Source organism: Lonchura striata, chromosome 10 (genome assembly GCF_050655825.1).
Source record: "Lonchura striata isolate lonStrDom1 chromosome 10, ASM5065582v1, whole genome shotgun sequence".
NCBI lineage: Eukaryota > Metazoa > Chordata > Aves > Passeriformes > Estrildidae > Lonchura > Lonchura striata.
The window spans coordinates 5,547,599-5,560,938 of NC_140712.1; the positions used below are offsets into that span (position 1 = coordinate 5,547,599).

A 13,340-nucleotide genomic window follows, 5' to 3' on the forward strand; every position below is an offset into this window, starting at 1 on the left:
TGATGGGGATTCCAGGCTGGTTAGCAGTATTTTATTTCCCCCCATATGTGGAAGGCTACACTGATTTTCTGTTACTCTGGTTTTCATTTCTGTGTGTCTCAAGAGTTGAGTATTTTTGCCAGATTTCTTGAAGACTTTCTTGACTGAACAGAATTTAGATTCAGATACTTTCCATGGTCAATAGAAGATTATTTTTGTAACTGGCATCATGTTTGTAGAATTCTTAGCACTGCTGCTAAACTTTGTCATTCTGATTGCATTTGAAATCAGATTTTTAGTCTTCTTCCCTGATCAATTCCCCCATTCACTTCAATTCTGATGCTTTGAATGTTTTCCTAGTTGTCTTTCTCTCTAGGAATGATCTCTGTAAAGTGCCGCTGTAGGTGCTGTTGTCACCCCGTGATGTGATGCTCTTTATCTATAAACCACAATGGCACCATTTGTAACTATCAGCTGAGCACTCCAGAACTTTCTGTCTCGTTGCCTGCCGGTCCTAGAGATGTTTGTAGCAGCTTTTGACTCCCTGGGAATGGGTTGATGTTCGCAGCCCGTGAGGCGGAGCTGCGGCAGCTGCGCAAATCCAACATGGAGTTTGAGGAGAGGAACGCGGCCCTGCAGAAGCACGTGGAGAGCATGCGCACGGCCGTGGAGAAGCTGGAGGTGGACGTGATCCAGGAGCGGAGCCGCAACACCGTGCTGCAGCAGCACCTGGAGACCCTGCGGCAGGCGCTCACCAGCAGCTTCGCTGGGGTCCCGCTGCCGGGTGAGCCTGAGAAATGGAGCTGCTCGTGTTCGTGTCGTCCTCGGGGCTGAGAACACGCGGCCTGCTGTCGCACTTCTGTGCTCTTGGCTGTTTCTGAGCTTTTGTTGCAAGGGATAATGAAATACTAAAATGCACGCAGGGAGAAGTGTATAGCCAGTGCTTTATTTCAACATGACAGTTATTTTCTTATTACTCTTACTCTTCCTAATAAAGTGAGACACGTATTCAGTCCTGGCTCTCCTTCACTTGTTTTATGAAAATGTTACTGAATAGAATAGACAGGACTTGCAAGTTCCTTGATTAAAATAAAGGCTGTGTCTGTATTGTCAGCTGTCAGGGAGCCCACTTAGAGTCTATGGATGCCCAGCTGAAAGAGTTTTTTATAATCAACTACGAGACCCAAATCAAATTAGATCCGTGCTTCATTAGTCCTGATATCCTTAGAGCTACTCACTTTGTGGAGTTAGGAGCACATTGTTTAGCAGAATCTGTCACAAGAGGTGGTGCATAGCAAAATCACCTCCTATAGCAGTTTCTGTGTTGGCACAAATTACCCTTAGCATAATGATAACTTTTTTGAATTGCTGTGGTCATCAAAATACCTTGTGGATAATTTCACTGTGTTCACTGTAGGCAGCGGGGAAACCCCCACAATGGAAACGATTGATTCCTACATGAACAGACTGCACAGCATTATCCTGGCCAACCCACAGGAGAACGAGAACCTCATTGCCACGGTGCGGGACGTGGTGAACAGGCTGGAGCGTTAGTGACGGGGTAGGTGTTCCCTCCCAGGCTGCTTGTGGTGTCTGCTCCCTGCTTTTGGCACCTGTTCTGCTGCTGATGCCTGTGCTGATCACCATATTGTACAATCTAAAAGGTTTCTTCCTCAAAGCTGCAGGAGCAGGTTGTCTTAATGAAAGTCAAATTGGGTTGAAAGGATTCCATGGCTTTAAAGGGTTCTGAAATTCAAAACAAATGCATTTAGCTCCAAGATCTTTATATATTTGTATAAGGTGAGTAAGAGTTCTGACAGAATGGTAACAGGGTGACTAATTTAGAAGAAAGTTCCTTTCTTGAGTGAAGTAAATCTGAAGATTTTAGCAGTAATTGTAGAAACTGATGGCCACAGGGAGATTCTATTTGTCTCAAGAGGTTACAGGTGAACTCAATTCTGTTATAAACTGAAAATACCCTGCCTCAGTTCAGTGGCACCTCAGTAGTTAGGCTGTTGTAATTAGGAAGGCTTAGATATAAATGGAACACTGAGGTATGGTTTAAGCTGTACATAGCATTTACTGACACTAATGTTTGTGTCTTATGCATAGATTATTATTGAGCTCATGGTTCTGTATTTTTGCTGCTGTTTAACAGCTTAGAAAACTGTAATAGAGAACAGAGTAGAAAAACAAATTAACAAAGAAGTAAATACCAGTCTTTCTGCATTACTGTGCTGTTTTGCATTTCCCACACCTCTCACTCCCCCACTTCCCCATGATGCACAGCACTAGGCAGCCATGAGGGGTTTGTCTGTTTCTATTTTAACAAAGTACATACCTTCATTCTTCAGGCATTTATTATGTAGAGATCTACTGTACATGTCTTGAATAGTGTTTAGAAATGCAAATAAAGCTGCCTTGTGCCATCTGCAAATATGAAGACAGGGCTTTTCATCCTTTCTGGTTCTGACCTTTTGTGGTGCTGTGTAGAACAGTTAATTACACATTTCCCATTATAGTGTGGCTTTAGCTGGGAGATCATTGTCCTTCAGGAGGGTAGCCAGATGGAACGGACTGTAGTTCTAAGAGATGACTGAGCTCCCAGCAGAATAAAGAAGTGCCTTTACTGCTGCTATTTGTGAAGGGAACAGCTTGTCGATCCAGGTCTGGGATTTTTCAGCAGCTCATCAACCTCCTCCTTTTTGTATATTGTTTTCAACTAGTTCTCAGGCTCAGAAAGAGAATTGAGAGGGGAGGTTTTACAGAATGGCTAAAAAGGAAAGCAGTTTCTCATCCATCAGTTATTAGAAGGATATGCCAGGCCCAGAAATGGATATTTGTCCCTTAAGCACCTTGCTAGAAAAATCCTGTCACAAAGCTACTAAAATCTAGACTTTCATTCTCTTGCCAGGTGGCTTCATCTTTCCTAAAGGATAGACAGTTCCCTTGTTCCTAAACATATGAATACAATTTTCTTGGATAGGCTAGATTTGGCTGTAATTGATTTAGAAAAGGTAATTCTTGCTTTAAATTCTTCCTTCCAACCTCTGTTTGAAAAATAGTACTTCTTTCTTTTCTTTTCCTACCAATGCTTTCCTTATTTTCAGCAGCGAAACAGTGTGAGGCGATTAAAAATGTGATTAATAATCACATAGGTTTACTGGATAATGACATGCATGTAACTGAAGATAATGATCAAGTAATTAATGGGACTATTAATTACACTGACTTTCACTTGGCAATGATTATATTTTGAGACAAAATTTTGGAAGGAGGAAGGTTGGGTTTTGTTGCCTGCAAAGCTAGAAAATGGTAGAGATTCCTGGAAAACAAGGAAGCTTTGGATAAAAGGTTCATCTGGCACGTTATAAACTGTATCAACAAACTGTCATCATCAGTGTCCCCTTATTAATGTGCATATGCATGAGAAATGTAATCTGTCAACCAAGTGGTCTGTTTGAGGTTGGGACACATCACAAATCAATACCACAGAAAACTGTGCCATAATGCTCCTGAAAACAACTCTTTCACAGGTCTGAGGTGGGTTTTGGTGGCTTAGTACATTGTGTTTAGGGACTATTTGATTATACTGGCGAATATTTTGTTTTTTCTGTACTGCATGGTAAAAACTTCTTTGTGCAAACAGCATATGGGAAGAAGAGGAAAGGTTTTGTTATTTAGCACTGGATGAAAACAGCAACTCAGTTTGGTTGTGTCTGTAGAGGCTGCTTTACTATCCTGAATGTTGTGTTTTCAGATCAAACACCCCAGAAACCCATATCACGGTGCCTGTTTAGTCCTGGCAGATTGTAGCCTTCTAACCTTTATTTTTCTGTTTTGTCTGCAGGTCTCGTGACCCGGGGAAGCTTTACAAAATTTTTTTGGCCAGTGTGGAATAAGAAGCCATGGGGGAAAGCCTAGGGTGGGAGGCAGGATGGCAGGTTTGTCCTGGGCCCTGCCTGTGTGTTTTGTCAGGGAGACAAACAGATCAATGCATTAAGAGATCTTAAGAAGCCACGGACACCGCCCACTCAACCTTTGGAACTGTCCTCTGTGTGAACATTTAAGAGCATGCAACTTTTGTGCAATCTACATTTTTTATGGGTTTTGCTGGGTGTGAGGGTGCCTGCGTTCTGTGGACTGGCTGGCTGTGGAGATGAAATCTCGGCTTGTGAAATGGAGTCAGCGTATATGTTGTAGTAATAACTTTGATGTGTTATATTGCCTAATGTCTCCTAGTGTCTTTTATTTTGTTTTCATGTTTATCCTGTGGGGTTACCCTCCTTCACTTCAGTTCTCTTCTTTTGATCTTGCTCCCTGATTATTGCAGTACTGGATAGCAGTAGTTGTGTTCTCTGCTCTAACAGGGAGTTTTCCTTGGTGCACTGTCTTGTCCTATGTCTCCTGCTATGTTTATAGGAGCTTTTCTTAAGCAGAATGCTTTTTTTTTTTTTTTTTTTTTTTTTTTTTTTTTTTGTATTATCCTGCAATTCCTACAATGTGACTTTGCCCCTGCTAGAGAGTGGCTGAGGTTGATGCTTTGTGACTTGATTTTACTGTGAGACAGACTTCTTCTCTCCCCTCTCTTCAAGCACCTCTCTTGCACATTGTATCCTGCTCTTCTGTGAAGGTCTCCTGTTACCTTTTGAAAACGTTTGCTGGAGCATTTTACTATCATAAAGATCAGTGGAAATCAAGATAGAAAGTGAAACATTAGTTCTTCTCAGCAGGGAAAATGGGATTCTTCAGTTTAGACTAAACCCACAAAGCTTGCCCTTCCTCTGATACATTGTTCAGTCTAATTTAATGTTATTGCCTTGTTTTTGAGAGAATGATCTCACGGGGAAAGCAGTTTTCTATAAAAAGTGAAATGGGCATGGGGATTGCATTTTTTTCCCTCCCTGCCCTCCTGAAATGGCTGTGCTGGGAATCAATGTGTCTGGAAGCAGCACATATATTTTTGCATATATTATTAGAGCAGAGAAGGTTATTACCAACTAGGTCCACATAGCCCACAGAACTCAGCATCACAGCTTGCTTCTGCTTTCGCCTTTTGTACAGTCAAGGACTGCCCATGGACCCCATAGCATTCAGCATTTTGTGTTCCAGCTGACCTAAATGGCCTTTCACTTGCTTTAATAGAGCTCTGCATGTTTGAGTCTGATCTTGCTGAGCTACACCACACCTGGCAGAGCTGAGGCACCCACTGTCTGCACTGGCTTATGCAAAACTTTGCCTGCTCTTTGGTTCCTGTCAAATTGCTGATTCTGACTTTGGCTCAGCACTTGTTGGACATCTCTGGGCTTTATGGGGGTGGTTGAAATACTCTTGCTCCCACATGACAATCTCTTTGCTCTTGCTCAAGACATCTGTTAAGATTCCCCATTATGATGTGGAGGTTGCTTTCAGCATCACTTTAATGTACTTGTGACACAAATATTTTGAAGATTGAAAACCAGTTTCTTCTTTTCCTGTGCTGTACACATGGACAGCATGCTGACCTGGAGCCATCTTCAGGTCAGCACCTTGTATGCAAGGTCTCAGCTTACTCCTGGGGTTATTGCTGTAGCCAAGAAGCAAGGATTTCCATGTAAATCAAGTCTTCCTTCAGGGAGGAAACTCCTTTCTCTTGTTATCTGTTTTGCTTTCAAGATTTCACAAAAAGGAACCTCAGTTATCTGCATTGACTTCCACTCTCCTTAGCATGGATGAGACCAGCTGATGCTGCCATGAACTATTTTAGTGGGTTCTGTAATGAATGTTGTAAATCCTAGAGGTTGTTAATGCCTCCACTAGAAGCACCTACACCTTCATCTCATGTATGTATCTATGTAGTTTTTTTAGAACTGGTGATGTTTGACTCTCTGTTGAAGTGGCCAAAATGTGCTGCCCAGCCAAAACTGATTTACAAAATCCTGAAGTTCTGTCTGTGGCATCCTACCTAATACCTGGAGTTGTATCCCATAAAGACTCCAAAAATTCCATCTAATGTAGGATGTAGTTCCATCCATGTAGGATGCTGTAGCATATCCAATCCATCAGCAGGGTCAGATGGCTTCAGGCTGCCTGCTTACAGAAATCTGCTTATGGATACTGCTCATCCATCTCTGCTGAGAAGAATGCAAATGTTGTGGGATAGGAAATTTAAGGTGATATTATTAGCTGGGGGCTGACAAATCTCTTGCCTTTTCCCACAAGGAAGGAGGTGGGGTAGATTATCCATCTTGAAGCATCTGGGGGAAGACTGAGCTCTTGCTCACTGATGATGTGACAGATGATATTTTGTCTCATTAAGAAGCTTCTTATTTATGTTTATTAACCCTATAAAAATGGATTTTGTCTTTCCAGTGTTTCCAGAGTGTCACTTCAGTTTACAGTTTTCAGTGTTGACTGATAAAAAAAAAAATGAAGTGGGTGTCAAGTGGAATAAAATGCTTCTGTCACTTGCAGAAATGTTAAGAGAAATATCTGAAAGCAGAATTCATTTGCTGGATTAACATGTTTGGAATTGTTTAAATGCCAAGTTTTCTGTACAGTGTTTTTGTAATTAAACTTTGGAGTTCCTTGGTTTCTAAGAAGTTGATGTGCTTGTTTGACACTGCTTCATTAAAATTGTTCAACGCTGAATCCATTCTGATTCCATTTTAACTGCATTTTTATGAAAGAACTATTACTACATTGATCTCTTGTCAGAGAGTTTGGCAATTCCACGTTAACTTTTGAAAGGAAATGTGCCTCTTCCACCTCTCCACCCTAAGTGTCTTCCTCTGGAAAAGCTGAAGGAATTTAGGTAATTACTTACAGTGGTGAAAGTGTCAGAGTTTTTGGTTATAGCTAATGGTTATCAGGGCCTTTCCCCAACTTGACTAACTTTAAAAATGTCATATCTCTCACTCAGCCCTTTTTTTACATCCTTGTCTTCTTTTAGTCTCCCTAATTTCCCACCATCAGAGTGATTTTCTTTAAGAACCTTCTGTATCATAACTATTTCTCCCTTACTTGATTTTCTTTTCCCCTATTAGATTTTTATCCTCTCTTTACCCACCTGCTGGCTGAGAATGGAGCAAGCTGTAGCTTCATGACATTTGTACTTGGTGTAGGTGCTCTGTGGAGGAGTTTGGATGACTTCTGCCTCTGCTGATGCTCTTTCTGAGTTCACAGTGCTGTAAGCAGCCATGTCTTTATGCTACATTTGTGGTCACATCTCATTATTTTGGTTGACAGATTAATGCCTGGTCTGTCTGTACCAACAGGCTTGATACTGTCTTCTTCCTGGGACAGACTATATTGAGATTTAGAATGTTTTGGAGATTTTTTAAACCACAAACTGTGTAATGGTAAAGATACTAAAAGTAGAAGGAATGTAGGGAAAACGTGCAGAGAATTATCTGCCATGTGACACTGGCTGGTTTGGAGCTGGAGACAGGAACAGCAAGACAGGTGCACACCCAGAGGAAAGAGTAAGAGCAAAACAGCAGTGAGTTCATAAGAGAAAAACCTAATTCCTTTGTAACCTGTGCTCCTGTTTGTGGCACCAGGAGCAGATGGTGGTAAATCATGCTCAATTTGAGACAATGTGGTGTAATACTTCCGCTGTTTGTTCCTGTTTGTTCCCCCTGTTTACTCTGCAGCTGGGCAATTGGATGATGATTAATTGTCATCTAAGGGAAGTTGGGGGGAACCTGAGGCCTTCGGGCTCTTAAGAGGAAGAGATCACTTCCTCTTTGCTCAGGCAGGTTCCTGTTGATAATATGGAATATGGATTCATTTGGAATCTGAAATTTGGTCTTTTTAACCTTCTGCTTCATTTCAGTTGAATCCTTCAGAGTCAGAAATACATTGGTGCCTCTCCTTTACTTTTACTATAGAAACTTTCTGCTTGGGAACCATCGAGAGTTTTGCTGCTTCTTTCTCCTTCATTGCTGATACTATTGAGATTTTTAAAATGTTAACTTTTTTTTAAGATATTCATGACTTGCTATTTTAATCGCAAAATGTCTGGATTTTGTATGAACTACCATTTCAGTGTGTGGTGAAGTATCCACATCCATTATGTAATATAAGGCATAGCATTTATACTAACTGATTTATGGGTTTTATTAACTAACCTATAATTCTTCTGCTGTGGAGGTTTGGGTGTTTTTGCTGTTTACTGTGCAGTCGTGAATGGTTTGTGTGTCTGAAGATGTAAAAATGCAAGTTATTCTATGATGTAAGATAATTGGTAAGTTATTCTAAGATGTAAGGTAAAGGGTCTCTGCTGTCTCTTCCTGTTGATGAAATGGCTCTTCTCCTAAGTTGTTAAATATTCTGTTTACTGAATGGTCATGCTTGCTCTGGAAGGCAAAAGGCATTTTCACTTTTTCCTAGAAATATGTCTGTGCACTTCTGATCACAGAAGTCCATGTGATCTTTTTTTTTTTTTTTAATGAATTTGGATTCTAAAACCTTAGTGAAAAAGAGTTCTACCTGTCCAAATCCTGGGCTGCTAGATACCATCTGGTTTCCTTAAATTGAGTGGAACAATGTTACACCCACTGAATACCTGACTTGCTGGAAATCAGAGTGAGAGTTCTAGTTTTTGTTTTGAAGCAATAGCCCTGTGGGATTTCTCTTTCTATCTAATATCAGCAGTTCTAGTCTTATTAAATCTGTTCTAGTGTTAATCAAGAGAGAATTCCCTCATCTAATTTATTTGAAATACTGCTTAAACCCAAGACACTTGCAAAGAAATCCCCAGCTGAAATTCAAGGCCTACAAACACTGTTTCAACCCCTCCACCTTCAAAATGAGTGTTAACAACTGTATCAGTATTAGGATTCTTCTCAGAGGAAGTTCCTTTTTCTCAATATCACTTTAAATTCCTGCCTGTGTTGGTTTTGTGTCTTGAATATTGAAGGAAGAGAAGTAAACTGTTTGGACTGGGGGCAGATTAGCAGGGAATTTATCAAAAGTGCAGGCCAGTAGGATGGCTGACTCCAGGAGAGTGAAAAGCTCTGGAAAATTAATCTAACACCTTTCCCAGAAAGGACTGAGGTGCTTTTAGGATGAATATTGTACGTGCATAAAACACAGGCTGCATTCCTTGTGTTTAACACCTGGTTATGGAGAGTGTTGACATGGTCATCCAAAGATTTCCATTCTCTTAAATCACTTTGACCCAAGCAAAGCATCTGCTCCTGAAGGAGTAATTGCTGTACAGTGGTATGTGACTTTTAGGTACATGTAGGAACTTGATGTGCAGGAGGAAGGGGTTAAATTTCCTTTTGCTTACTGGCATTAATGATGAGTGGCTCAGGCATATGTAGATGCACATGTAGATGCACAGAGACAAATTCTGGTGTTTTTTTTTTTGTTGTTTTTTTTGGTTTTTTTTTTTTTTTTTTTTTTTGTGGTGAAGATGGCAAGAACTGCCTTCTATCTTCACCCTATTAAAAATCTGTGAAGGGACCTGGTAGGATAAGGACAGAAGAAGAGGATACAAGAATAGAATTTGTCTTTATTCTTGAGGTTAATGTTCATGTACTGCCAGTACAGAAATGCTTGAGTTTTCAGCTTCAGTAAGTTTGAATTCAGACCTGCAAATTCCATATATTCTTGAAGTGCTTTTGAGGAGGAAAAGTAGCAAATGTGAAAATGCAATTCTAGCTGCACCCTAGTTTCAGGACTTAACAGTTAGGTGGTAAATGTGGATTTCCAGGTATCTGAAATCTCTGTCCACTTAACCAATTTCCTCTTGGGGGGACCAGTGCCCTCTGATGATCCATCTTGGTATCTTAGAATGAGAGTGAGAAGTCCTGGCAGTGAAGTCCAGAACTTCTGCATGTGAAAATTTAAGTCAATTCCCTGGTTTTGTTCTAGGCATATCACAGTTTCTCAGGGTTTTGGTATCTGGTTTTTTTTTTTTTTTTTTTTTAATTTATAGATTCATATCTTTGTTTCATGCAGATGCATTATTCTTTTCCTACCACTCTTTGAGAGCTGTTCAGGGTGAAAGTGGTTCAGCAAGTATTCCTGTGTTACAAGGAGAGCAACATAGAAAACATGACCTGAGTTAGCTTGTCTTTGAGGTCATCATTCTGACAGCAAGGATGGCTGTGATAAAGAATTCTGGTTGGTTAAAGCTATCTCTGTGTGTTGGCAAAATCAGCCTGGCTGACTTGGAGCTAGCAGGAGCTATGAATACATAAATCCATGGAATGGAAGCTTTGCAGCTGTTGGTATTTACACAGTACTGTGTCTTTGCAGAGCTGGTTTTTGTTCTGGAAGCCTGCAGCAGCTTCACACTTCATCAACCCCACCAGCTCTCAGGTGTATAGCAAGGTGGGAGCTGCTTCTCTATGGTCTTACTCCAGCCAGGAGCAGCCCTGTCCATCCCTGAGCTTCACTAATGCATCAAAATACTAAAAAACTACACAGCTTCTGGTTGTTGTAGAACGTTTTCTGTATTTTGTGAACTGGCTGAGCTCCTGTTGAAGTCTGCCAAGCACTAGGGTTTTTGTGAAGTGAGCAAGAGGATCAGAGAGGAGAAGAAGGGAAGCAGGAGCTCCTTTCTGGAGGCATCCTGCTTGCATTTTGGCTCCCAGTTTCATGAGACTGCACACTGAATTGATGTGGGAATACCGACTGTAGAGAATTATCTCCTTTTCAGCACCTAGGGCTGTCAGTAAATACATGACAATCAAAATATAACTCCTGGCTTATGCTGTTGCCCTTATCTGTATGTTTCTCTGAATGCCCTGCCTTTCTTTCTCTCTTCCCCTCTTTGTACTGAGCTGTTTCAGTTTAAAACCAGCTAAAATTGACTTAGGTGGCTCCACCAAGACAGACTTTTCTTATAAAGTCTTTTTTATGAGTGCCACTGGAATGTCTCTATCCAGTGGACTTAGAAGGGGCTCACAAGTACTGCAGTTGAAGTATTTAGAAAAGGTAAAATTATGGAAATAAGTAATTTAAATTATCTTGTCTTTTGAGAAATGGGGGCAACAAATCAACCCAGCAACAATGCTCTTCTCTCTGGTTTCCAAGCCAGATACTGACAAAACAAACTGAAGGGTTAAAATCAAGGCTGCTTAATCTGGGGGAGGGGAATGAAGAGCAAGATCACGTTACTGATAAAAGAAAATATGTAAAATAACAAATTCCAGGCTTTCTCCCTTGGGGTGTGCATTCAGCTGTAGAAAGAATGTTTACGGAATAATACATTGTGTTGTTTAAGCATGCTTCAAAGAACAAATCTTTTCTTACCTTGTAGAAATTCATCTCAGCTTTTTCTTTTCTTTCATTCTTTCAGACCATAAGTCAGTAGAAGTGATGTATGTTACCCATGGGGCAGTTTGCACAGGGCTAGCTTAATCTGAGCACGTCCTTACCTTGGATTGGAAGTCTGTTGTATTTAATGGGGTGTTAACTCAGTTTATTCCCTGGGATTTCTGCAGTAATTTTATTGCCTGCAAAAGGAGCAATCTGAAGCCAGATGAAGTGAAGGTATGCTCTGTACCATACCTGCTGAGTTTGGCAATGATGCCTGGACACATTTACCTTATTCTGGGGTTTCTCTTTTCTTCATCACATCTCTTGCATGTATTTTCCTGGTAGTACTGCTTTGAGTTCGAGGGTTATCGCCCTTCTTAGAGAAAATAGATCCATAGGCACTGCATCTGGTCTGTTCCCAAGTCTGTCAAATGTTCTTGGCAGTACAGGCAAGCATAAGAGTAATGGATTCTGAAGTCAGATTTTACAAATGAGGCTGTTTGGTAGTTGAGTTCAGTGATACTGCAGCAGAACATAAAGTGAATTACAGTCTAAGACATTTATAATGTTAAAGAAGTGGGTTCCTCTAATGCTGAAGCACTAACAGAACAAAGAGGAAAAATCAAAGACAAAGGATAAAAAATCATCTTCAAGTGGACAAACTGTGCAGGATGACAGACTTTTATAAAGACTTCTGTCAGATGCAGCTGTTTGGTGAGGGAGGATGGTGTAGATCAGCACTGATGCCTTAGGACAAAAAGCTCAATTGTTCAGTCCTCTTACACAGGTGGTCTTACAACTCTTATGTGATAAAAGCACAGACAACAGTTTCAAGAACATTAAAAAGCATTTGGATGTTAAATTACTGGCCAGTATGTGTTTAGTGTGAATGAGAGCCACGATGTCACTTGTGCCTGGTGTTTTGGAGAACAGACTGGAGTAACTTCATCAGACTCTTCTGAAGCACAACTTTGGCCTGAACTAATATGAAATATCAAGTTGGTTTGTCTCAGTTAAGTTTGTTGTCATGTGGTTTTGACATACTTATGTTGTAGGAAACATTTCACAATTACATCAACTGTTTTCTAAAGCCAAAGCTTCAGCGGAAAGTTTTTGGCCCCCTGAAATTAATGAAAATTTAGTTATTGACATTGCTGGAGCCAGGATTTCATCTGCAGTCTTCAGCAGTTATATATGTGGTTAAGGATTATCAGTCCATATGGAAGCTGGAACTGTGTCTCCAGCTTTTCCTAGACTCATCCAGTGTCTGTAATGCTGCAGCTTCACAGAGGAGTCTGCGTGGGGGTTCTTCCTAAGGAGAATCCAAGAGGAGCTCCTGCAATGTATTAGCAGGCTGACAAAGCATATGTTTCTTCAGCTAAAATAGCACTGCTCTTTCACATATAATGGGGTCACTGTTTCTCTGCTGAGTTTCTCATGTTATTGATACTTACTAGCTGGGTTCCAATTTGATGATAAAATATCAGCACTTCAAAATCCTAGCAGTGGGAAGGTTTCACATCACCAAAATGTCAGTCCTGTCACTTAAAGAAACACTTCTGTTACTTTCTGTCACTGCTGCTACTTTTTCTTTTATGATAGGAAATTTCAGTTGGATTCCCAAGTTCTCCACTAGCAATTTCACTGAATCCAGTATTTCACTACCATGGGCAAACACAATGAAGGTGTTCTCAGGGTGGGGTGGGAGGACAGCCTGGATCCAGAGGATGTGGGTTTGGTTTCCAGGCCCTCTATGTGTGACAGATTCTATTTCTGCTTCATGGTCCAGTCAACTAATTCGTGAAAGGTACTCAGTTCAGTGATGATGATGTTAAAAGAACTGATGGAGACAGAATTTTTGGGCAGTGGGCTGTTTTTGGTCTGCTTCAGTTTTTCATTGTGCAAATGAAAAGAGTAAACATCATCCTTTTAGACAGAGCTGCCTGAAAAGGGGGCTGTGTCTTAGCCTATGTGTCCAGGAACTACCACTGTGACCTGAATAGGAGTCTATAGGCTTTGTCCTGTTAATTCATCTACCTCCACTGGTAGTTTTGGATATGATTAAGAGGATTTGGACTTGGAAATAGTAATTTGTTGTTGGCTTT

At 40.7% G+C, this 13,340-nt stretch overlaps 1 protein-coding gene across 5 annotated transcripts in view; it reads left to right on the top strand.

The window, feature by feature from the left end:
* The window catches only part of HMG20A (high mobility group 20A), a 38,947-nt gene extending 32,338 nt beyond the window's left edge, over window positions 1-6,609 (top strand). For 3 of the 5 annotated variants that reach the window (XM_031505766.3, XM_031505767.3, XM_085588467.1), the window contains 3 exons: window positions 548-763; window positions 1,397-1,540; window positions 3,830-6,609. In XM_031505766.3, the coding sequence (XP_031361626.1) occupies window positions 548-763; window positions 1,397-1,533 (353 nt within the window). In that variant the 3' untranslated portion in view covers window positions 1,534-1,540; window positions 3,830-6,609. The remainder of the gene's footprint in view (window positions 1-547; window positions 764-1,396; window positions 1,541-3,829) is intronic. The other 2 variants (XM_085588466.1, XM_085588468.1) reach the window with 1 other exon arrangement.
* Window positions 6,610-13,340: the final 6,731 nt, after the last annotated feature.